Source organism: Chiloscyllium punctatum, chromosome 23 (assembly GCF_047496795.1).
Source record: "Chiloscyllium punctatum isolate Juve2018m chromosome 23, sChiPun1.3, whole genome shotgun sequence".
Classification (NCBI taxonomy): domain Eukaryota; kingdom Metazoa; phylum Chordata; class Chondrichthyes; order Orectolobiformes; family Hemiscylliidae; genus Chiloscyllium; species Chiloscyllium punctatum.
Window position 1 is genome coordinate 48183487 of NC_092761.1, and position 25783 is coordinate 48209269.

General features: G+C 44.1%; 1 protein-coding gene across 1 annotated transcript in view; it reads left to right on the forward strand.

The window, feature by feature from the left end:
• The window catches only part of LOC140493952 (myelin-associated glycoprotein-like), a 352310-nt gene extending 350074 nt beyond the window's left edge, over positions 1 to 2236 (forward strand). Inside the window, 5 exon segments of the mRNA XM_072592903.1 lie at positions 826 to 922; positions 1231 to 1312; positions 2027 to 2078; positions 2081 to 2156; positions 2158 to 2236. Of these exon segments, the coding sequence (XP_072449004.1) occupies positions 826 to 922; positions 1231 to 1312; positions 2027 to 2078; positions 2081 to 2156; positions 2158 to 2236 (386 nt within the window).
• The last annotated feature ends 23547 nt before the right edge of the window (positions 2237 to 25783 follow it).

The window sequence follows — 25783 nt, forward strand, 5'->3', positions numbered from 1 at the left end:
TTCAGAAGGAAGACTTGCACAAATATGTTACTCAGATTGTGATAGAATATGTTTAAAGCCAGTGCTGTACTTTATAAGTATGGCAATTCCTTGAATGTGGGATGTGCGACTGCCGATTTGTGCACAGCAAGATCCCAGAAATAGCAATGTGATCATGAGGTGATAATTAATTATTGAATGAGCTTTGTTTCAACAAAGACAAGGATTACAAGGTGTGTCACTAATGCCCCATCAGCGAAGGAAACTTACTGTTTAATCCTGGTCAGTCTGTACAGTTGACTCCAATCTCACACTCGAATGTTGTTATCTCTCCAAATGACTCTCTCGGTTCGAGTCAAACCAAAATTGGTCAGGAACAACCCCCCTACCCCACCCCAACCTTAACAAGGACCAATAAACAGTGACATTATTCAAGAATAAATATTTTAAAATGGAATGTTCCACTTTTTTAGGTTAGATTAGATTACTTACAGTGTGGAAACAGGCCCTTCGGTCCAACAAGTCCACACCGCCACGCCGAAGCGTAACCCACCCATACCCCTACATCTACATCTACAATTACCCCTTACCTAACACTATGGGCAATTTAGAATGGCCAATTCACCTGGCCTGCACATCTTTGGACTGTGGGAGGAAACCCACGCAGACACGGGGAGAACGTGCAAACTCCACACAGTCAGTCGCCTGAGGCGGGAATTGAACCCGGGTCTCAGGCGCTGTGAGGCGGCAGTGCTAACCACTGTGCCACCGTGCCGCCCACTTCTCAAGATACATCAGAGCAACATCCCAAAACTACAGCCCAGTAATTCATGGTTATTTTGACAGGTAAAGACTTCAACAAATGGACAGTGGGATTGATCATGGCTGGAGTCCTGCCAAGTGTTTTCCTGGCTGGCATCTTAATCTTCCTGTGTGTGCGAAAGTAAGTATTCATTTAATTTCTCTCTGAATATTTACTTCCACTTTCTTTTCTTCAGAAGGTGACTGTGCCCTTGGGGGTGAGGCACCAGACACTTCGTCTCTCAGTGATCCCCATGTCCCAGTGATCCAGGGTAGGCCATTCATTGTGGTGTGTCCAGATGAATAGCTATGAGTTGGTGTGATCAGGAACAGGCTGCCTGTTGGGGCATGAAAGCACCTTCAATAGGAGCTTGCAAATACGTAACTGCATCTGTGCTGCACTGACTCTCTGATATATAATAACCACACTGTGATATTGTGTTATTGCAGCAGAAAGACAGCGACTGAGGAGACAGTTTCAAAGGCCGGTGACATCACAGTGATCTACAATCGATTCGCTGTGAAACAGCAGGTACAGAAACTGTTTACACACATCCCTAAACCATCAATTTCACGAGATAAACAACAGAACAACATGTTGAAACCATCAAACTCAAGAATGCTCTCGACTAACATTAGCTTCTCAAAGCTGCTGAGCAGTAATGGGACTGTACATAGAGGCAAGGACCAGAATCGACACATTTCAATGAGAAAGATGTGAGGGTGGTGTGCACCCAACAACGTTCAATAGGCAACATGTGTCCCAGGTTCCCAGACAGATTACCCAGGCATTTCTGACAGTGGACTAAGCAATGTGTGGAGATTGCACATTCTCCCCGTGTCTGCATGGATTTCCTCTGGGTGCTCCGGTTTCCTCCCACAATCCAAAGATGTGCCGGTCAGGTGAATTGGCCATGCTAAATTGCCCACAGTGTTAGGTGCATTAGTCAGGGGTAAATATAGGATAGGAGAATGTGTCTGGGTGGGTCTCTCTTCAGAGGGGCGGTGTGGACTTGTTGGGCAGAAGGGCCTGTTTCCACACTGTAGAGAATCTAATCTAATCTAATGGCCCAGTGGGCAGCACTCTCAACTTCCCGTTCTCTGGTTCAAAAGATCATCTATTTAATAACCAACTCCACAAATTGACAGTTTGGGGGGATCAGTGTTGAGGAGTGCTGCACAGTCAGATGGTCAGTGCTGAGGGAGTTGCCACTTGAGAACATTTTCTGTTTCCATTTCTCTGCAGGGTTCACAGAACATGGTGATTACTGACCCTCAGAATACAACCAGGGACACAACCAGAGAAGGGGAGACACCAGCTCCCAGGGAGGAGATGCTGGACACTCTGACAGAACTGAGGACCTTCTCTATGCCAACAAAGCTGCTCAGTGGTAATGGGTCAATGGACAAGGGCGAAGACACAGAATACACAGGGATTAGATTTCAGCCAAACTGAGAGAGAAACAGGGAGAGGGGGTTGAGAGGTGCGTGCTGACAACATGGTTGAACAATAATAAAGATAAAATGACATTGCTCAACCTTGTTGTTAATTCTAAGCATTCTTTCCAAATGCTGCATTTTTTCTTGCTGTCAGAGATGGTTAGAAGCTGATGAATAATTTTCCAGATTTTGGTTAAAGCGTCTGTGGTAAGGCTTCACAATATGTTATCATTATGTGGGAACTTCAGTTCATTCAGACAGAAACGACCTCAAACAAAAGTGCGGTTGATAGCAGCCTCCAGAACAGTAGAACTGGAATAAAATGACCTAACTTGGTGAAAGATGGCGAAATGTGAATTCCAAATGAAATATGGAATTAAACGCCCAATGATTACCAAATAACAATGGGCTGAATAGTCTACTTCTGCATCTCTCTCTTTTATTGTTTAACATTTGTTACCACCATAAAAAACCCTCTGGCTCAATAATGTCTTTTAGGGAAGGAAATCTATTGGAATATATGCAAGTTCAAATGCACAGCAATGTCAATGATTCATAACCCTCCTCTGCAGTGACCTCGCAGTTGTTTCAAAACATAAAAACATCTCAGAAAAGAAAAAGAAGCAGGCGGACCACCAGGCACCAATCTGGAATCAGGAATGGCAAAACCCTCCTCACCAGCATCAAGGATGGTGTGCCAAAATTTGAACTGATCCAGCACCTCGTTTCCATGATGTGCTGTGGGTTATCAAAGCAGAATTATAATCCAATACAATCTCCCACCTCAAGTGGCCCAGAATATCCCCCATTCTAGTATTAACATCAAGCCAGGGGATTAACCCTGGGTCAATGGAGAGTGTAGGAGGGCATGCCAGGAGTAGCACCAGGCATACTTAAGAATGGGGTGTTTACCTGGTGAAGCATCAAGACACAATGATTTGTGTGTCAAAGAACATAAACAACAACTATTTGACAGAGCTAAGTGATTCCATACGCAACAGATCAGATCTAAGGGTTGCAGTCCTGCCAAGTCAGGTTCTGAATGGTGATGGGCAATTAAACATCTCTCTAGAGGAGGGGGCTCCACAAATATTCCACCTTGAATTATGGAGAAGACCCACACATCAATGCAAAACGTAAGACTGAAAAATGTGCAACATTCAGTCAACAGTGACAACTGGATGACACTTAGTCTCCTGAGGTCCCCAGTATCATAATGGCAGTTCCCTGTCAGTGTGATACACTCCACTTGATATTAAGAAATGGTTGACACCACTGGACAATACAAAGACTATGGGCCTGACAAAATTCTGCAAACTTGCACCCTGTTCCAGTCCAACTACTACACTGGCATCGATAGAATAATTATTTATGTCCTTGGAGTTTAATTTAAAAAACAGTGAAAGTTAAGCCAAGGTCCATCCTTATTCAATTCATGACTCATGAGTTCCCCAAGGTTCAGGAACCACATTCTCCATTGCTGCAGAAAGCAGACATCAAATTCGCTGAATCTCTGGCCAAACCACCGTGCTGCTGAAGACACTGCAGAAACCACCTCAAGGATCGACTTTGCTATTGAAGACACTGCAGAAACCATCACAAGGACCCACCTTGCTGCTGAAGACACAGTTGGCTCTGCCTGGCATAATAATGAGTATCTTCTCATGATCAATTGTTTGTAAAGGATTTATTAACCCTCATTTATTTAATGTTCATTTATTTAAAACAGGAAACATCTTATAAATTATGTTGTGGACATTACTGCCAGTCAACTGATATCTATGTCTAGCTTGCAGACTAACTGTACACAATACACAGCAACATCAATACACAGAGAAACCAACAGAGAAAGAGCTGGGTGCAGCAAGAGGGAGAGAGAGAGAAAGAAGAAAGAGAGAGTGAGAGAAAAATTGAGAGCGATAATGAGACGGTGAGAAAGAGACAGGAAGAGAGATAGGAAGAGATTAAGAGTGATAGATAGAGAGAGACAAATAGAGAGAAAATGAGACAGGTGGAAGGAAGGAAGAGACTGATACAGATGAGGAGCAGAGCGGAGGAAACAGGTAAACCCATTGATTCATGCTTCCCCTGCTGGATGCAGAAAGCAGTTGAGACTTTTTTGAACATTCATTCGGGGATGTAGGCATCACTGAAAGAGTTTATGACTGACCTGTAACAGACTGTGAGAAGATGGTGGTGAGCTGCCATCCTGGTCCTCAGTGGTCATGTCACACAGAGAAATGTACAGTGGTGTTAGGGAGAGTTCCAGGACTTTGACCCAGCAACACTGATGGAACAGTGATATATTTCCAAGTCAGGATGGTGAGTGGTTTGAAGGGGAAAGTTCCACATACCTCATAAACAGTCAGGCACAAGTGGCATCCATGAAGGTATCCATGGCCACACTTTGGAACTTGGAACATTCCTTGTTCCATTCCTACTCAAGCAACCACCCACAACTTTCCGATACATTGATAACATAGTCAGTGCTGTTTCCTTTACTTATTCTGAATTGGAAAACTTCATCAAATTTGCTTCCAATTTTCACACTGCTGTCACCTTCACTCACTCGATCACTGTCTCCTCCCTCCCCTTTCAAAACATTTCTTGAAGGTTAGGCTGGCAATCAATATCCAATAAAAAACTACCGACTCCTAGTTGCCTTGACTATACATCCTTGCATGCTGCTTCCTGCAAAGACTCTATTCCATTCTACCAGTTTCTTTACATCTCTCACATCTGTTCCAATGATATACAAAGGAAATTCTGAACTGTCTACCTTCTTCCTCAACCAATGATGCCCATCACTGTGGTTGACAGGACCCTCAGCCACGTCTGACCCATCTCCTGCATTTCTCCTCTCATTCCTTCTCTTCACTCACACAACAGTGTGATGATACTAAGATTGACTAGGTTAACTCCTGACTGACCTGTTGAAGAGGTGCAGAAACTTTCAGTGGATGGAGGAATGCCAGCTGTGTTAACAATTTCTCCAGTGTTAGCCACACCTACTTACACAAGGTGGCTATCGATGCGAGTGAATTGGGTGTCAGTGCTGTACTGTTAGAAGAAGAGAAAGAGAAAGACCAACTGGGTTTTTTCCAGGAAATAGAATAATCATCAACAGAAATATTCCACAATTCAAGAGACCTTAAGCTTGGTGTTAGTGTCACAACATTTCCATTGTCAGCAATGTGTCAGAGACAATTGTATAAACTAATTATAATCCCTTTAAATCACTGTAGGGAAAAAAAAGGACAAAACTTCGAGATTGTTTATGTGGAGTTTAATATCATAGCCATTCATTTTGAAAATTGTACATGTGACAGGACAAGAGATGAAGTTTTCCAAGAGAACATAACTGCTGACACATTGTCGTGACTTTGACAAAGGAAGATGGCTGGAAAGTACAGACTGAAATGGACTGTAGGAGTAAATGTTTGCATGCTTAGAGCCAACATAATATATATGCATTTTCGTGAACTGAGAAGCATTGTTCATTTTTGTTTTGAAGAGGGAGGGGTGATAATATTTTACAATATGGCTTTAAAATATGTATTTTGTCCTTTTTTAAATGAAGAAAAGTTGAGAGAGATGCACAGAGGAGACTACTCAGAATCACTAGAGTAAACAGATCATGAGGCCTTGGATTTTGTTTCCTAAAGATGGAACAATAGAAGCAGCCTGAATGGGTGTGGTCAAGTTCTGACAGAAGCAGGACTTTTGGTTTTACTTTTTCAGTAGCAGTTTCTGGGGTCTTGAAGCTGGCTATGGGAGCTGTCTTTCTCTCTTGGTTACAGCTAAAAGCTGGGGCTTCTCTTCCTGTTGCTAGAATTGTATGTGAAACAATGTATTTCACTGAATTTGCATTTGCCAAGGGTTTGTTTATGGGATGTTACTATATCAGAACAGTTATTGCTTTGTAGTTAAATCATCTATTATTCTGTTAAGTTTTCCAACAGAGTTGTTATTCAAATTTCTTCTTTTATTGTAGCTTAACTATTGTGTATGAATATATAGAATATGAATAAAGTGTGTTTTGCTTCAAATCTGGTAGTGTGGCCAATCAAATTGTATCCCAAATGCAACACCTAGCACTTGCCTTTAAAATAGGAAATTATGCCCCAAGATTCTAAAACTCCATTGAGTTTGAATTTATTGATTTGCCAACATTGAACTAAATGAGACGATCCAATGTTGGGGATATAAGAAAAAGGCAGGCAGATTGAAAATCAGGACTGCAGATGCTGGAAATCAGAGTCTGGAAAAGCAAGGCAGGTCAGGCAGCATCTGAGGAGCAAGAAAATTGACATTTTGGACAAAAACCCGAAACGTTGATTTTCCTGCTCCTCGGATGTTGCCTGACCTGCTGTGCTTTTCTAGCACCACTCTAATCTAGCCTCTGATTTCCTCACTTTTGCCTAGTTGATTTTAACCTTACTGTGAATCCTCTTGCAAGGATGCTTACCTTGAAGAAGTTCTCTTTCTCTCTACAAGAATCTCAGTGAGTCTCTCTCTCTCTTACTGCAATCCCCAGGTCATCTCCTCTGCCATTCCTGATGAAGGGCTTTTGCCCAAAACCTCGATTTTCCAGCTCCTCAGATGCTGCCTGACCTGCTGTGCTTTACCAGCAGCACTCTAATCTAAAGTTTGAAAATCGGATAGAGCAGCTGCCATCGAGAGAGGGGGAGACCCAAGAGATTAAGGAACATCATCTGTCAAAGGAAACTTTTCATATGAAGCATATTCGCAGTTAAAAGAAAGAAGCTGACCACAGGAGATCTTTAGCTGGAAGAAGAAAGATACTCAAGATGGCAGCCCCTGTATGGTTTTGAAATTAATGCGATTTTAATATGTGTTTTATTAGAACAACAGATTGTTACAGATTTGGAGGCAGGTAATAAGCAGTTAAGAAAAGAGGTTGAGAGTTGTGAATAGTTGTTATTTAATGTTCACTTTAGAGTTAAAGAATAAATCAATACTGTTTTCTTTAAATAGTTGAATTTGAGAGTTCACCGTCTCTCATATTTTAACAGATTACGAGGCAAGTTGAATTTTTCTCGGTATTCGGTTTAATTAACAGTAGGGTCCACCGCCATGTCGTAATGGTTTGGGAGCTAGTACAGGATTTGGATAGGTTTAGACAGATCCAGTCTGAGATTTGAACAGATTTGAAACATCCCAGCAGATTTAAACACTTGATAATTAGTGTCCTAGATCTTTAAATAAAACGTAGGTGAGACAATTTGTTTAATTTCGGTTACTTGTGGTTGGCTAAATTAAAAGTGAGGGAAATGGCTCTTAAGATTGGAGTTAGAAGATAAAGAAAGAGAGAGAGAGGAAAAAGAAAGCTGAGCAAAGAGTGAGAGAGAAGAAAGAGAGACAGAAAGAGAAAAAGATAAGAGATTTTGAATTTCAGAAGTTGCGAATTAGTCAGCAAAGTCAAGTTAATCAGATGGAGGTGATTTAGATGGAGACCGAACATGGTGATTTATACAAATATGTTAAAACGTTGCTAATTTTGATGAGAAAGATGTCAAAGACTTCTTTATTTCATTTGAAAAATCGGCTAGGCAGATGGAGTGGTCAGAAAACTTGTGAGTAATGCTTGTTCAGACTGAGCTGGTAGGCAGAGCTAGTGAAGTGTTTGCAGCACTGTCCAATGAGAGGTCAAGGGATTATGCAGGTGTCAAACAAGCTATTTTGAGTGCAGAAGCATATGGACAATGGCTCAGAAATAAAAAGAAGGAACCAGGTCTGGCTTATGTTGGGTTCACAAGAATTAAAGTTAAAAATCACACAATACCAGGTTATAGTCCTACAGGTTTATTTGGAGGCACTAGCTTTCAAAGTGCTGCTTCTTCATCAGGTGGTTGTGGAGCAGAATCATAAGACAACATGACTTATAGCAACAGGATTGCAGTGTCATGGGAGGTAATATTAATCAAATTTAGATTAAGTCTTTTATCTTTTGGAATGATCTTGTTGGCTTCAGTTATTTCATATGTAAATCACAGAACTTTTTCAAAGTTACATTCTCAAGATATCTTTAACAATAGGTACTATCTCAGCTCAGGTAATGCATTGTAAGTGTGACGTTACAGTATGTCTTTGTCCCAGTGTATAGAATCTTACATGGATTTATGCAGTTTTTGAGCATAATAAAATGTAATTCTGCAAGTACAAATTCACCCCACAAACTTATATATGTGTGCATGCATGGAGACCGAGTGTGTTTGTGCGCACGCGCGCATGTTTGGTACTTGCAGAATTACATTTTACATTGTTCAAAAACTGTATAAATCCATGTAAGTCCCACTTTAGAAATAGAATCACTCCTATCGACCCACATACACAAGCTCGCTCTCATACACACCCCACACACTCACACCCACAGACGCACTCTCTCACAGACTTATACCCCAGTACACACACACACATACAACTACACACACTCTCTCACAGACACCCCCCCCCCACACACACACTTGGTCTCCATGCATGCACATGCATATAGGCTTGTGGGGTGAATTTGTACTTGCAGAATTTAACCTCACACCTTCAATGCATTATCTGAGCTGAGATGGCAACTATTGTCAAAGTCAACTTGAGAATGCAGCTTTGATAAAGTTCTGGGATTTACATATTGTTAGAAATGAAAATCGCTTCTTAATAATCGCTCTAGACAAATTCAGGAAAACAAAGTTTTATTAGCAAGTCTGCAGAGTCATGCACCCTTCTGAGTAAAAGGCGCCCCGAGGCTTACAAAGTTTCTCATTGTATACAGCACAAGTCCCTCCCCTCTTTGGCTCTAGAGCCACGAGGTTCACATTCTTAAACCGTCATTATTCTCCAATTTGCACCCTTATCACAAAGTCTGCAACAAATGTCTCCAGAGTTGTTGTTTTTTTCACCCTGTAGTCTTATCAGTCAAAGACTTATTCTTCTCTGTCTGTGCTAGCGGTCTTATCAATCTGTAGCAGATGTCTCTGTATCAATCTGTAGCAGATGTCTCTCGAGTCGTTTTTCTATCCTGCAGTCTTATCAGTCAAGGACTCATTCTTCCCTGTCTGTGTTAATGGTTTCATCAATCAAGGACTTGTTTTTACTCTGCTCACAAAATGTCAGCATTTGCACAATTTAAATTATCCTACTTTTGAGTATACAAAATGTTTTAGAAAAGAAGTTACTCTGCTCACAAAATGTCAGCGTTTGCACAATTTAAATTATCCTACTTTTGAGTACACAAAATGTTTTAGAAAAGAAGCAAAAGTCTTGTCTTTTATTATAGAGCAGCCTGTTGGTTCAGGCACATCTTAATTGTTTGAACCGAAATTGCCTCTCATAATTCCACCCTTTCTCTTTTTAAGATGTGCCTGACCAAGATAAGCCCCCCCCTCCTTAAGGGCCCGGGAAATCCTTGGTCTTTCGCAGCAACAGCACCTTAAGTTCCTGCGTCCCAAGTTGTGGAACCACCACTGCCTGGAGTTGGGAAATATTTTTCTGAATTAAAAACTGAATACAGGGGGTTAGGCAGGATAATATGAGGAGAAGCATCACGCCCCCCCCCCCCCCCCAACCACTAAGAGGACGCCAAGATTGTACTGGCACATGGGCCAATTTCCGAATTTCATCGGAAATTTTCAAAACCGCTTTACCATTATCGTCAATTTCTAGACAGCAGTTAGTCAGGTTAAATTTCCCGCACACGCCCCCCTCCGAGGCCAACAGATAATCCAAGGCAAGCCGGTTTTGATATATAGCAGCCCTCATCTGATCCTGCTGCTTAGCCAGCAACTCCAGGGCCAGGGCGGTCTGGTTAGTAATGACCTCTACGACTGCTTGGAGCCTGATAATTCGATTTAACATATAGATAGGAGTACGGTATCCCCATGATCCATCCTGTGCCCATGTAGCTGGCCCGTAGTATTCAATAATCCGGGCCGGTGGCCACTCATCCCCCCAATCACCGACTTGGATATCCCTTGGCGACCTACGCAGGGAGTCAAAGAGTTTAACTCCCAAATCATCGCCTTCCTCCTGGGGTAATAGGAAGAACGCAGGTCGTATTAGACCCAGGAAGCATACCCCAGCCCATCCCATGGGCAGTTTGGAGTATACCTGATTACCGCATATCCAAAATAGGCCATCTGGAGCAGGGCCTCCCTGCCTCACAACGTCATCCCACAGCTCCTTTACCCCAGGGACGCCCTCATAAGGACTAGGACCACTGCAATTCCAGTAATCAGCCCCCAGCTCATCAGAGGAGGAATCAGTACGTAATGGAACGCAATTTCCATGATCTCGGTTTGCAATGTACCAAGTAATATCCTCAGGCCACCATACTCGCGTGGTCGCATCCAATACATTCTGACAGGGACTAATCCCTACCTCCACAGTCCCCTTGCCTTCAACACAGAACTGGCCCTCAGGGCTGTTTGTCAGTCTCCACCCCTGGCTTTTCCTTTCGTTGACATGAGTCCAAGTGGTTTGCAGCAATTCCCCTATGTCTAAGCTTTGACCAGTCCACGGCCATTGTTCCGACATATGCGGCCCCCCACAAACCCAGCAATTGCTAACATTTAACACAGTGGCTATTCTAGAGGTGAGATCAATAAACAGCTTTTGTGTAACATCAGGGAGTTCAATCTTCTCTTCTACCTCTTCGTATACAGATGGCACTTTAGAGACCACGACCGTTCTCTGACGGTCCTGCTCTTTCCCCAACCCCCGATCAGTGTTCTGTACCTTGGTCTCCTTGACTCTGTCAACCTGCTCCCTGAGCAACACGGAGGATAGGCCCCACCTCCCAGTTTTGCTAATACACACCCAGTGGTCATTTTTAGGGCATCCACGGATTTTGCCACCGTATCCTTTATTATACACCTGATAATAGGGTCTTCCACCCTCCCAACATTCTTGCCGTGCACTCACATCGTAACACCAATCATCCACATGGGAGTGAGACACAAATGATCCCGAGTAGATTCGAATCCCGAGCCTCACTGTAGTCCGACATTTGTCACATCTCCCCTCACCCTCCCCCACACACAGGAGTAAACTGATCAATATCCCCACCAATACAGTCCAAGTAGAGTTCATTGTCGCTGCCTTTTCAGGTTTACCACCAACGGCTTGTCCCCTTGCTCGCATGTCCAAGTGCTCTCTCCTTCAGGCGGAATAGGCCCCTTTATCCTCGATGCGTGGGTCCACCCTTTTTCTTTCGTCCGAACAGCGGCTTCAGTTGTTAACAGGACCAGGAACGGTCCTTCCCACCGCGGCTGGAGCTTTTCGGCCTTCCAGGTCTTTACAAGTACCCAATCTCCGGGCTCCACCTTATGCAAGAGGAAGTCGAGCGGCGGAGTCTGAGCCAGGAGACCTTTCCTCTGGAGTTCTGCAAAAGAACGGGATAAGGCCAGTAAATAGTTTCTGACAAATACATCTCCCCCTTGTAGAGTGGGACACCCATCAACCTTACTCCAATATGGTAATCCGAACAGCATCTCATAGGGGGAAACCCCGATATCCCGGCGAGGTGCTGTACGTATCCTCAATAGGGCAATGGGAAGGCACTTTGGCCATGGTAACTTAGTTTTTAACATCAGCTTAGTCAATTGGGTCTTGAGCATGCCATTCATCCTCTCAACTTGACCCGAACTCTGAGGATGCCAGGGTGCATGGAATTTCCATTGGATAACCAGGGCAGTACAGATCAAATGGTGTAGCTTAGAAATAAAATGTGTCCCACAGTCGGAGTCGATAGATTCCATTATGCCATATCTCGGGATTATGTTCTCTAACAACAGTCGGGCCACGGTTGGTGCATCGGCTTTGGCAGTTGGGAAAGCCTCTACCCAGTGAGTGAAATGGTCTACTATTACTAGCAGATACTTCCATCTCTGTACTGGGGATAATTCTGTAAAGTCGACTTGGATCCTCTGGAATGGCCTAATTGCGAGGGGCTGACCACCGGCAGGCATAGAACGCATGGCTTTCTGGTTAATACGCCGGCAAGTGGGGCATCCGACTACCTCTTGTTGGGCTAATGTGTATATCCCCCTGCATACATAGTCTCTCAGGATCGTGTCACACATGGCTTGCACCCCCCAGTGGGTCTGATGGTGTAATCGGTGCAGAATACCCCGGGTGATCTGTTTGTTCAGTACTTGTCTCCCATCAGGAACCGTCCACTTCCCGTTAGTATCTAGCCGGGCACCCAATTGATCCATTTTATCAATCTCCCCCTGGGTGAAGATGGGTTGTTTAGCGAGCCCTTCCCTCAACGGTATTAATGTTAATAATTGGACGGATTTTTCGACCGCTGCCCGCTTGGCTTCCTCATCTGCCAGCCGGTTTCCCACCGCTTCCGGTGTCGACCCCTTCTGGTGACCGGGTACATGGACTACTGCGAGTTCCGTAGGTAACGCCAGGGCCTCCAACGTTAGGCTGATCATTTGTTCATGAGCCAATTCTTTTCCCCGGGAGGTTATCAATCCTCTCTCTTTCCAGATTTTTCCGAAAGTATGAACGATTCCGTATGCATACTTTGAGTCAGTATATATGGTCCCCACTTTCCCTTCCAACAACTTCAGGGCCCTCTGGAGGGCGTACAACTCACAGGATTCGGCTGACCACTTCCCGGGCAGTCGTCTGGACTCGATCGTCCGTTTTGTTGCACCATCTACGACAGCATAGCCACTGTACCGTACCCCACTGATGCACCGGGAGGACCCGTCGATGTACAGTTCCTGTCCTTCACCCAGCGGGGCTTCTTGCAGGTCCTCTCGGCTCTTGGTCTGCAAGTCTACAATTTCCACACAATCATGCTCCTGTTCCCCATCTGCAGGACGTCCGTATAGAAACTGGGCAGGGTTGCAACTGAGATCTTTTGCAAAATTGAGATCGTCCCCGGTCATCAAAATCGTCTCATACTTCAGGATGCGAGAGTCTGTTAACCAGCGGTGAGCCTTTTGAGCCAGTATGGCACTAACCAAATGTGGGGAATATACTGTGATCCTTCCTCCAAAGGTAAGTTTCCGGGCCTCTTCCACTAACATTGCCGTAGCTGCCACTGCCTGTATACAGGTCGGCCATCCACATGACACAGGGTCTAACATTTTTGACAAAAATGCAACCGGCTGACGTTTCCCTGCACGCAGCTGGGTAAGCACACCTTGGGCAATTCCGCCGGCGCTATTGACATATAACTGGAACGGTTCCTTCAGGGTGGGTAAAGCCAATACCGGAGCTCGGATCAGTTTACTTTTAATAATATTAAATCGCTGCTCCTCCTCATCTGACCAGTCCACCTTTTGTCCTTCTTGTCCCAGTTTGTCGTACAAAAATTTTACTAGAGTGGTGTAACTTTCAATCCATATCCAGCAATACCCTACTAGCCCCAGGAATTGTCTGATTTCCTTCTTAGTCCTGGGTATTGGCATACCCGTAATCCCTGATCTTCGTTCTGGCGTGATACGGCGATGCCCCTTACTGACTCGATGGCCCAGATATCTTACTTCTTGCTCCACAAACTGGAGTTTTGTCCTGGAGACGCGTAGGCCCTGTTTCCCCAGGAAGTTCAGCAGGGCAACGGTGTCTGCTCGTACCTCCTCTTCTCTTGGTCCTGAGAGTAAGAGATCATCGACATATTGGAGCAATTGATTCTCCGCGTTACACCGGAATCCTCCTAAGATCTGCTCCAGTACTTGTCCAAACAAGTTGGGTGACTCCGTGAATCCCTGCAGCAAGACCGTCCATCTTAACTGTCGCTTTCGTCCTGTGAAGGGATTCTCCCATTCAAAGGCAAAAAGGTTCCGACTTTCTTTGTCAAGGGTGCAACTCCAGAAGGCATCCTTCAGATCTATTACACTGAACCATTCATGTTCGGGGGGAATTTTACTCATTAACGTGTAGGGATTGGGTACCACTGGGTATCTAGCCTGGACTACTTCATCAACCCCCGCAAGTCTTGCACCAGCCTATATGTCCCATCCGGCTTCCTCACAGGGAGTGTTGGAGTATTGAAAGGGGACATACATTCCTCCAGTAGTCCATCTGTGATTAATCTTTCTATCACAGGTTGTAACCCCTCCCGTCCTTCCATAGCAATCGGGTACTGTTTCCTTCTTACCGGGCCTCTTCCTGGTAACATGGTGATTTGGAGAGGTTTGATGTTTAGACCCCCTCTGTTCCCCTCTCGGTACCATACTTCTGGGTCTATTTGTTGATCATCTTCTTCGGTGAGGGCGAACAACCTTACCACCATTTCCCCGTTACTTGGTACCGTTCCGATCCCTAGTTTGACCTGCAAGTCTCTTCCTAACAAATTAAACCCCGCCGATGGCAGTAGGAGAAGGTCTCGTTTAGTAGTTCTGTTTTCATACCCAATTTCCACGTCCTCCACTACTGGGACTTGTAATTTCTGTCCTCCAATTCCAGATACCCCCATAACTTTTCCTCCTGCTCGGGTGCCGGGGGGTATTTGGATTATACTTGATCTTTCAGCCCCCGAGTCCACCATAAATGTGATCTCCGACCCTTGGGGCCCTACTTTCAAGTTTACCAGGGGTTCCTGTCTATAGTCCTTTTGCCCCAAGGGTAGGAACCCCCGACCTCCCTAATCTTCCTCCATCAGGGCGTACGACCGCACCTCCCGCTTGTAGCGGGGGCACTCTCGCTTAAAATGTCCCTCTTCATTACAGTAGTAACATCTGAGTATCCTCTTTGTTTCCCTGTCGCGGTCTCGAGTTCCTCCACTCTTCCTTTGTTCCGGCCACGGTCCTCTTTTCCTCTGCTCTTGCCACGACTCTCCCCTTTCCTGTTCCTGCCACGGCTCTCCCTTTTCCCTCCTTCCAGCTGTCACTTGTTGCACCGTCTGCATCATTATCTTTGTCGCCTTCTTTTGCTTCTCATCGTCCCTTCTCACAAACACCTTTTGCGCCTCCCGTAGTAGTTCACTTAGAGATTTACTATCCCAATCATCCACTTTCTCTAACTTCTTCCGTATGTCCGGCCAGGCTTTTGATACAAACTCTACCCGTATGAGTTGTTGTCCCACTTCCGTCTCAGGGTCCACCCCAGCGAACTGCTGCAAGTTCTTCCTAATCCTGTCTAGGAAGTCTGTAGGGGTTTCCTCTGGGTTTTGATGATTCCCAAAGGCCTTGGTAAAATTGTGCCCCTTCGGGGCTGCCTGCCTTATTCCTCTTATCCAATATTCCCGCATGTCCCTCATGTTGCGCCGTCCTTCCTCCGTGTTCTTATCCCACTCGGGGTTGGTGAGGGGAAATTTCTGCTCCCCTCCTGCTCTTCCCTCTCTCTCCCAGACCAACAGCGCAGCTTGTCGTATCATCTGTCGCTCCTGGCTAGAGAACAATGTTTTCATGATGGAACACATCTCTTCCCACGTGTAAGTATTCGGCCCCAGGAACTGATCTAATTGTTCAGCCAGGCCCATGGGGTCCTCCAGTAGGCCCTTCATCTCCCTCTTGTAATTCCGTACTTCAGTACTCGTTAAGGGGACGTTCACATATCCCGTCCCTCCTTCCGCGCCTCCCATGGGCACTTCCCGGAGTGGATTCATTCTTGCAATCGGGGCAGGGTTTTGTCTGTGACTCCTACCAGCTTGAGATCTGGTCTGCACCCCTGAGGTAGCCTGTGATTCCTCCCCATTTCCTTCCCCTTCCCCTGACTCGTCGTCACCCGGAGGAACATTTTGTGGGGCAGACGGGGTCACGTAGGGCGGCGGTAAGTGATCTAAAGGTTCCCATTCTTTCTGTCTTCTCGAGTCTTCATTAGTTACCTGCATTTGGCAAGATATCGTAACCGGTAGCCAACAAAGGGCATAATCACTTTCTTCCAGATTAACATCAGGTTTCGAATTGACATATAAAATGAGAGCTTGCCAGACCCAGTCTTCGTCAGTACCGAATCTAGGCCACCACACTGAGTCGCCCTGAATAGGTTTCTGGGACCACTTTTCACAGTATTTTACCATCTTTTTTCTAGATTTTCCTTTTCTCCTACCCTGATTCCAATTATTTAACATTCTTCCTAACGGACTATCGTCAGGTACCCCGGGGTATGTGTAATTGTCCCTGTTTAAGCCTACCCTTCCCTTAATCGCCTTGGATCCCTTATTTCCCATTGCCGAGGACTTCGTATTTCTCGTATTATCCCGTGATAATCTATCACAATTTAGCCAATTCCCGGACCTTCAGTCCCGTGATCGCCCAGGTTCCTTTGCAGGCACCCCCCAGTCTTTGGATTCCTGTGACTACGTCTCTGTGACACAGATCACAGGCACCCCGTAGGTACACGTTCCTCCTCAAACACGGTCTCTGCAAAATCCCTCACAGGCGAGCCCCGGTCTCTAGATTCCTGAGTCCCACGTCTCTGTAGAAAAATCCACAGGCACCCCGTAGGTCCCCAGGCCTCCAGAAACACGGTCCCCGCAAGTTTTTTCTTACCTGGGTTCGGTGCACCGAAATTACTCGATCGTTAACCATCCCCACTGCCTCGACCACACCCCTCCTTTGTTTTCCTGAGCCTCCCGGATATCACTCACTCAAGCCGCGCGGGGCGACAAGCAAGGAATCAGGGACTGCCGAACTCGGCAGGGTGCACCTTCTCCGATGTCCTTCCTCAGCGCCCCCCGTTGCCGGAGTGTTGATCGGACGAGCCCCCAAGTTGTTAGAAACGAAAATCGCTTCTTAATAATCGCTCTAGACAAATTCAGGAAAACAAAGTTTTATTAGCAAGTCTGCAGAGTTGGGCACCCTTCTGAGTAAAAGGCGCCCCGAGGCTTACAAAGTTTCTCATTATATACAGCACAAGTCCCTCCCCTCTTTGGCTCTAACGAGCCATGAGGTTCACATTCTTAAACCGTCATTATTCTCCAATTTGCACCCTTATCACAAAGTCTGCAACAAATGTCTCCAGAGTTGTTGTTTTTTTACCCTGTAGTCTTATCAGTCAAAGACTTATTCTTCTCTGTCTGTGCTAGCGGTCTTATCAATCTTTAGCAGATGTCTCTGTATCAATCTGTAGCAGATGTCTCTCGAGTCGTTTTTCTATCCTGCAGTCTTATCAGTCAAGGACTCATTCTTCCCTGTCTGTGTTAATGGTTTCATCAATCAAGGACTTGTTTTTACTCTGCTCACAAAATGTCAGCATTTGCACAATTTAAATTATCCTACTTTTGAGTATACAAAATGTTTTAGAAAAGAAGCAAAAGTCTTGTCTTTTATTATAGAGCAGCCTGTTGGTTCAGGCACATCTTAATTGTTTGAACCGAAATTGCCTCTCACACATATGAAATAACCTAAACAAACATGATCATTCTAAAAGATGAAAAATTTTTAATCTAAATTTATTTAATATTACATTCCATGACATTGCAATCCTGTTGCTATAAATCATGTGTCTTCTGATTCTGCTCCACAACCACTTGATGAAGAAGCAGTACTCCGAAAGCTAGTGCCTCCAAATAAACCTGTTGGACTATAGCCTGGTGTTGTGTGATTTTTAACTTTGCCCACCCCAGACCAACACCAGCACCTCTGAAAGAATTAAACATAGTCATTTTGATGGTTGGCCTTAAAGATAGACCAGACCTATGAGGCTCTAAGAGAGATTATTCTGCTGTAAGAGTTTAAACACTCACTTACAGAGATTATAAGAATTCATTTGGATGAACATAAAGTTCAAAAATGAGAAGAGTGGCAGAGATGGCAGATGAATATGCATTGGTGCATGAGGTGAAATTTAGCTTCCGGCACGAATTCCATCCTGTCAGGGATAGAAATTGGGAAAAGGGGAGATGCTACAGTACAAACCAAAGAGAAGTGCACACTGATAATAGTTTACACAGGTTAGAAATGAAGCCAATGAGGGTGGAAAGGAGATGAAAGGTGTAATGGAGGGGGACACAGAAATTACAGTGCCAATGGTTTAAGAAGGGCACTGGGAATAGGGGATTTCCTTGCCAGAAGGTAGGATATGTAAGGTCACATTGCTGTTTGTTGAAGAAAGGCACTGGGGGAAAAGAAAGGTAAGAGAGGTAGGCAGCTAGTGCAGGAGTCTTCTGTGGCTATCCCCATTTCAAACAAGTATGCTGTTTTGGAAAATGATAGATTCTCAGGGGAAAAGAGCACGAACAGCCAAGTTTCTGGTATTGAGAATGGCTCTAACGCAACGAGGGCTATGTCGGATTCCAAGAGATCAGTTGTGTTAGGGGAATCTCTAGCCTGAGGTACAGACAGATATTTCTGTGGCCAGCAGTGAAAAATCAGAACGGCATGTTGTTTCCCTAGTGCCAGGATCAAGGATGTCTCAGAGAGGGTGCAGAACGTTCTGAAGGGGGAGACAGGCCAGCAAGAGGTTATAGACCACATTGGAACCAACGACGTAGGAAGGGAAAAGGGTGAGATTCTGGAGGGAGATTATAGAAAGTTAGGCAGGAGTTCAAAAAGGAGGTCCTCGAGAGTAGTAATATCTGGATTACTCCTGGTGCTATGAGCTAGTGAGGTCAGGAATAGGAGGATAGAGCAGATGAATGCTTGCTGAGGACCTTGTGTATGGGAGAAGGATTCACATTTTTGGATCATTGGAACCTCCTTTGGGGTAGACATGACCTGTACAAGAAGGATGGATGGCACCTAAATTGGAAGGGGACTAATATACTGGCAGGAAAATTTTCTGGAGCTGCTCGGGAGGACTTAAGCTTATAAAGTGGTGGGGGTGGGGGGGTGGGGGGCGGGATAGGCAGGATGTGTGTGTGTGGACCCAAGTAGATAGTGAGGAAAGAGATCAATCTGAGACTGGTACAGTTGAGAACAGAAATGAATCAAACAGTTAGGGCAGGCAGGGACAAGATAGGACTGATGAATTAAACTGCATTTATTTCAATGCAAGGGGCCGAACAGGGAAGGCAGATGAACTCAGGGCGTGGTTAGGAACATGGTACTGAGATATCATTGCAATTACAGAAACATGGCTCAGAGATGGGCAGCTCTGAGGGAGGATATTCCTGGAAATATATCCAGGGAGGTTATTTGGGTAGATCTGAGAAATAAAGGGATGATCACCTTATTGGGATTGTAATGTAGACCCCCTCATAGTCAGAGGGAAATTGAGAAACAAACTGGTAAGGAGATCTCAGCTATCTGTAAGAATAATAGGGTGGTTAGGGTAGAGGATTTTAACTTCCCAAACATAGACTGGGACTGCCATTGTGTTAAGGGTTTAGAGGAATTTCCTATGTGTGTGCAAGAAAATTTCTGATTCAGTATGTGGATCTACCTTCTAGAGAAGTTGAAAACTTGACCTAATCTTGGGAAATAAGGCAGGGCAGGTGGGGGGAGGTGTCAGTGGGGGAGGACTTTGGGGCCAGTGACCATAATTCTATTAGATTTAAAATAATGATGGAAAAGGATTGATCAGATCTAAAACTTGAAGTTCTGAATTGGAGAAAGGCCAATTTTGACGGTATTAGGCAAGAACTTTCAAAAGCTGATTGGGGGCAGATGTTCGCAGGTAAAGGGATGGCTGGAAAATGGGAAGCCTTCAGAAATGAGATTACGAGAATCCAGAGAAAGTATATTCCTGACAGGGTGAAAGGGAGGGCTGGTAGGTAGAGGGAATGTTGGATGACTAAAGAAATTGTGGGTTTGGTTAAGAAAAAGAAGGAAACATATGAAAGGTATTGACAGGATAGATCGAGTGAATCCTTAGAAGAGTATAAAGGCAGTAGGAGTATACTTAAGAGGGAAATCAGGAGGGCAAAAAGGGGACATGAGATAGCTTTGGCAAACAGAATTAAGGAGAATCCAAAGGGTTTTTACAAATACATTTAGGACAAAATGTTAACTAGGGAGAGAATAGGGCCCCTCAAAGATCAGAAAGGCAGCCTTTGTATGGAGTTGCAGAAAATGGGGGAGAGTAAAATCAAGTATTTTGCATTGGTATTTACTGTGGAAAAGGAAGATATAGAATGTAGGGAAATAGATGGTGACACCTTGATAACTATCCATATTACAGAGGAGGAAGTGCTGAATGTCTTGAAATGCATAAAGGTGGATAAATCTCACAGGACCTGATCAGGTGTACCCGAGAACTCTGTGGGAAGCTAGAGAAGTGATTGTTGGGCCTCTTGCTGAGATATTTGGATCATCAATAGCCACAGGTGAGGTGCAGGAAGATTGGAGGTTGACTAACGTGGAGTCACTGTTTAAGAAGGGTGGTAAGGGTAGTCGCAGGGAACTATAGACCAGTGAGCCCGACGTCGGTGGTGGGCAAGTTGCTGGAGGGAATCCTGAGGGACAGGATGTACATGTATTTGGAAAGGCAAGGACTGATTAGGGATAGTCAACATGGCTTGGTGTGTGGGAAATCATGTCTCACAAACTTGACTGAGTTTTTTGAGGAAGTAACAAAGAGGATTGATGAGGGCAGAGCAGTAGATGTGATCTCTATTGACTTCAGTAGGGCATTCGACAAGGTTCGCGATGGGAGACTGGTTAGCAAGGTTAGATCTCACTGAATACAGGGAGAACTAGCCATTTGGGTACAGAACTGGCTCAAAGGTAGAAGACAGTGGCTGGTGGTAGAGGGGTGTTTTTCAGACTGGAGGCCTGTGACCAGTGGAGTGCTACAAGGATTAGTGCTGGGTCTTTTACTTTTTGTCATTTACATAAATGATTTGGATGCGAGCATAAAAACTATAGCTAGTAAGTTTGCAGATGACACCAAAATTGGAGGTGTAGTGGACAGCGAAGAAGATCACCTGAGATTACAACAGGATCTTGACCAGATGGTCCAATGGGCTGAGAAGTGGCAGATGGAGTTTAATTCAGATGAATGCGAGGTGCTGCATTTTGCGAAAGCAAATCTTAGCAGGACTTATACACTTAATGGTAAGGTCCTCGGGAGTGTTGCTGAACAAAGAGACCTTGGAGTGCAGGTTCACAGCTCCTTGAAAGTGGAGTTGCAGGTTGATAGAATAGTGAAGAAGGCGTTTGGTATGCTTTCCTTTATTGGTCAGAGTACTGAGTACAGGAGTTGGGAGGTCATGTTGCGGCTGTACAGGGCATTGGTTAGGCCACTGTTGGAATATTGCATGCAATTCTGATCGCCTTCCTATTGGAAAGATGTTGTGAAACTTGAAAGGGTTCAGAAAAGATTTACAAGGATGTTGCAGGGGTGGCAGATTTGAGCTATAGAGAGAGGTTGAATAAGTTAGGCCTGTTTTCCCTGGAGCGTCAGAGGCTGAGGGGTGACCTTATAGATGTTTACAAAATTATGAGGGGCATGGGTAGGGCAAATCGACAAAGTTTTGTCCCTGGGGTGGGGGACTTCCGAACTAGAGGGCATAGGTTTAGGGTGAGGGGACAGATATGAAAGAGACCCCAGGGGGCAGCATTTTCACACTCAGGGTGGTACGTGTATAGAATGAACTGCCAGAGGAAGTGGTGGAGGCTGGTACAATTGCAACATTTAAGAGGCATTTGGATGGGTATATGAATAGGAAGGGCTTGGAGGGATATGGGCCAGGTACTGGCAGGTGAGACTAGATTGGATTGGGATATCTGGTCGGCATGGACGGGTTGGACCGAAGGGTCTGTTTCCATGCTGTACATCTCTATGACTCTATGTGGTAGAAGAGGCTAAGCTAGTATCATTAATGAAAATAGTGAAGGAAACCCCAACAGGTGTTGAGGAGCTGCAGGAGAGTGCACAGCCTAGATAGGGGCTGGCTATGGAGCAAGTGCCTAATCTCTATAAAGCCTTCACCTCTGTGGGTAAAGTTTACTCAGAAAGAACATAGAGAGATGGGAAAGAGTTGTCATTTTGAGAGATGGGAGATTCAATCAGTCTCTCATAGTAAGAGATGAACCTATTTGCACTCTTTCTTACATGTTACTCAAGAGAGTGGTAATTTGTGGAATAGATGAAGAGAAATTTAGCATTCCCTTGTGTAAGATCAGGTTGGAGAATAAAATCAGGATTGGGGTAGTTATAGTGGAAGTGATTGACAGATGGTCAGTTCCAAGAATCCAGTTTTTCCTTGGGAATGACTTAGTCTAACAACTTAACTCAGGGTGGGATTAACAACCCTTGTTGTGGAGAAGCCAAAGGAAGACCAGGGAATGAAGGAGTTGATAGAAAAATACCCTAGAATCTTTCCAGACTGCACAGGAACAAGATCGCACTGTCATAAGTCAGAGCACGAAACAAAAACTAAAAAGAAAGATGAAGGAGTTGAGGTTCAGTTAGCAGACACCCTGCTTGATGTAATGGTGCAGGAAAAATCTGAACAGGCAAAGGGTCAGGCAGAAGTGTTTTGTCCTGGAAAGGCTAATGCAATTACAACAGAAAACAAGACAAATAGACTTACAACAATATATTGGGGCAGCACAGTGGTTCAGTGGTTAGCCCTGCAGCCTCACAGCACCATGGACCCAGATTTGATTTCAGCCTCGGGTGCCTATCTGCATGGAGTTTGTACATTCTCCCTGTCTCTGCATGGGTTTGCTCCAAGTACTCCAGTTTCCTTCCACAGTCCAAAGATGTGCAGGTCAGGTGAATTGGCCATGCTAAACTGCCCATTGTGTTAGGTACATTAGTTAGATGGAAAGGGGTCTGGGTGGGTCACTCTTCAGAGGGTTGGTGTGGACTTGTTGGGCCAAAGGGCCTGATCCCACACTGTAGGAAATCTAATAGAAAGATGAGACAATAAAAAATGGATTGATGCATACTCAGGAATAGAATCAAAATGTATTCCTGATAGTAATTATCTTTAAGATAGAACCCGAAGATAAAACTGGAGACCGCAACAGGCTAGTGCAGCGGAGAAATGTGTGGAAGTGCATCAGATTGGGTTGCTGGTAGCATACAGGCAGAAAGTGTTACAGGTAGCACATGAATTACCAGTTGGAGGTTACCTAGGTGTAAGGAAGACTCAGGCTAAGGTACAAAAGCATTTCTATTGGCCTGGACTGCACAAGGGTGTGGTTAAATTTTGCTGTACATGTCATACATGCCAAATAGTAGGTAAGCCACAGGCAGTAATAAAACCAGCATCTTTGTTGCCAATTCCAGCATTCAACAAACTTTTTGCATGGATTATGATTGATTCTGTATGTTCCCTCCCTAAAAAAATTCTATTGGGAACCACTACTTGCTAACTATAATAGGTATGTCTACCAGATTTCTGGAGGTAATTCCATTAGATTAGGGTGGTCGAGGTGTTTGTAGTTTTCTTTAGGTGGTATGAGCTAATCAGATAGATTCAGTTAGATACAGGATAAGAGATCCCTTCAAAGCCAGGTTTAGTGGTCCCCATCAAACTGAGAAAAAGTTGAGAAAGGTCAACTCACTGCTAAAGATGTCAGATAGAAAACAAACTGTATCATGTCTGTCATATGAATATGTTGAAACCTTATTATAACAGAGTCAGGGAACTGGAGAAGCAGGTGTTAGTTACTGCTTTGCAGAATAAGGAATCAAATCCAGGTGGAGTTTTATGTACCTCAAAATATGTTAAACAATGAAGAAGTCCTTGAGGAGTGGGATAGGTTAGTGAACTATCTGTCTCAGGAGCAAAGAACCCAGTTGAAAGGTTTGTTGTAGTAATACGAGGAATAAGATGGAGAGCACTAATATTATTGTGCATAAGGTGGAAGTAGGAAATGTTGTTCTGATAAAACAACACCCTTGTGGACTTAATCCTTTCAAAAACACACTAGTCCAGAAGGAAGTGGATGCAATGCTCAATGAAGATATCATCGAACCAAGTCGGAGCAAATAGAGTTCGGTGATGGTCCCCAAACCCGACGGGACTCAATGATTTTGTGTGGACCTTTGGAAGGCCGATGCTGTAACAAATTCACATTCATACCCAATACCAAGATTGGAGGACTGTGTCCAGAGAGTTGGACAAGCCAGTTACATTAAAAAGTTGAACTTACTGCGTGGTTATTGGCAAGTACCTTTGATCAGAGAAAGTGAAAGAAGTTTCTGTGTTTGTGACCCCAAATGGGCTATATCAATTCAAAGTGACGCCACATTCGACCAGCCACATTCCAAAGACTCATGAACAGAGTCTTGACTGGATTCACAACTTGTGCAATTTATCTGGCTGAAGCAGTGATCTTTAGTGAGTTCGAGAAAGATCACAGGATACAGTTGGCCAAGCTTTTTGAGTGGTTACGAGGAGCAAAACTGGTAATAACCTTAAAGAAATCAGAATTCGCAAAGGCAGAGGTGATGATCTTGGGACATAAGATCAGTCACGGTCAACCTCGAAGAAAGAGGTGTTTCGATTTTTGGCACTCAGCAGATTCTACTGGAAATTTGTCCCAAACTTGAGCAGTATAGTGGCACCGCTAACAGAATTATTGAAGTAGAACACAAAATTTCAGAACAATGCCAGAAAGCATTTGAAAATCCAACATCATAATTAACCACCACAGCAGGTTTAGCTACATCAAATTTTTGACACCCTTCAAAGCTACCATCGATGCTAGCGACATCAGAGTTGGAGCTGTCTGCTACAAGATGATGATGATGATGGAATTGAATGGCCAACTGGCTACTTTTCAAGGAAACAGCACCCACCAGAGAAAATACAATTTAAAAAGAATTATTGAGTTTGGTACTACCCTTACAACATTTTAACACTTTTAACAGTGTGTTGGAGACAGTTGTGTACATGGACCACAAACTTCTTACATTCTTGAAAAGCTGTAAAGATAAAAATATGAGACTATTTTATTGGAGTCTTATGTTACTGACTTTTAATTTACAAATTGTATATGTTTCAGATCATAAAAATGTGATAGCAGATGTGTTATGTGGATTTAAAGGAAAAAGTATAGATAAGATTGAACAGATTCCAGTGTTATATATATGTGTGCAGTTGTTAACATGAACTTAGATTAATATCCTATGTATTTCATTGTAAAGGGATTAAGAAGTTAAGAAAACCATCTATTCATTATGATGGTTCATTTTTTTCTTAAAGGGTGAGGTGTTATGAAGTTGAAGGTGTGTACTGTGCCTTTAAGAGAGAGTGAATACTGTTCTGCACTGAGAGCTGTGTGATATGCCTAGATGGCAGTCTCAGAGTGTACTGGAAAATTGAAAATATGTTACATTTGGCTGTGAAATAGATACCTGAATTAGTTGCTGTTTTGACAACCATTTAAATTGAACCAATCAATTTAAATTATGCCCCAGGATGCAAAAACACAGTCGCATTTGAATTTATTGTTTTACCAACATTCAACCAATGAGATAATTTGATGTTGCAAATATATAAAAGCAAGCATTTTCAAAATTAGACAGAGCAACTGCCATTGAGAGAGACCCAAGAAATTAGGAAACACTCTCCATCAAAGGTACCATTTCATATGAAACATATTCACAGTAAAAAGAGAGAAGCCGACACAGGGAGATATTTAGCTGGAAGAAGAAAGATACCGAAGATGACAGCCATTGTATGGTTTTGAAATTAGTTGATATATTTGAATAAGTATTTTATTGGAACAGCATATTGTCATAGATT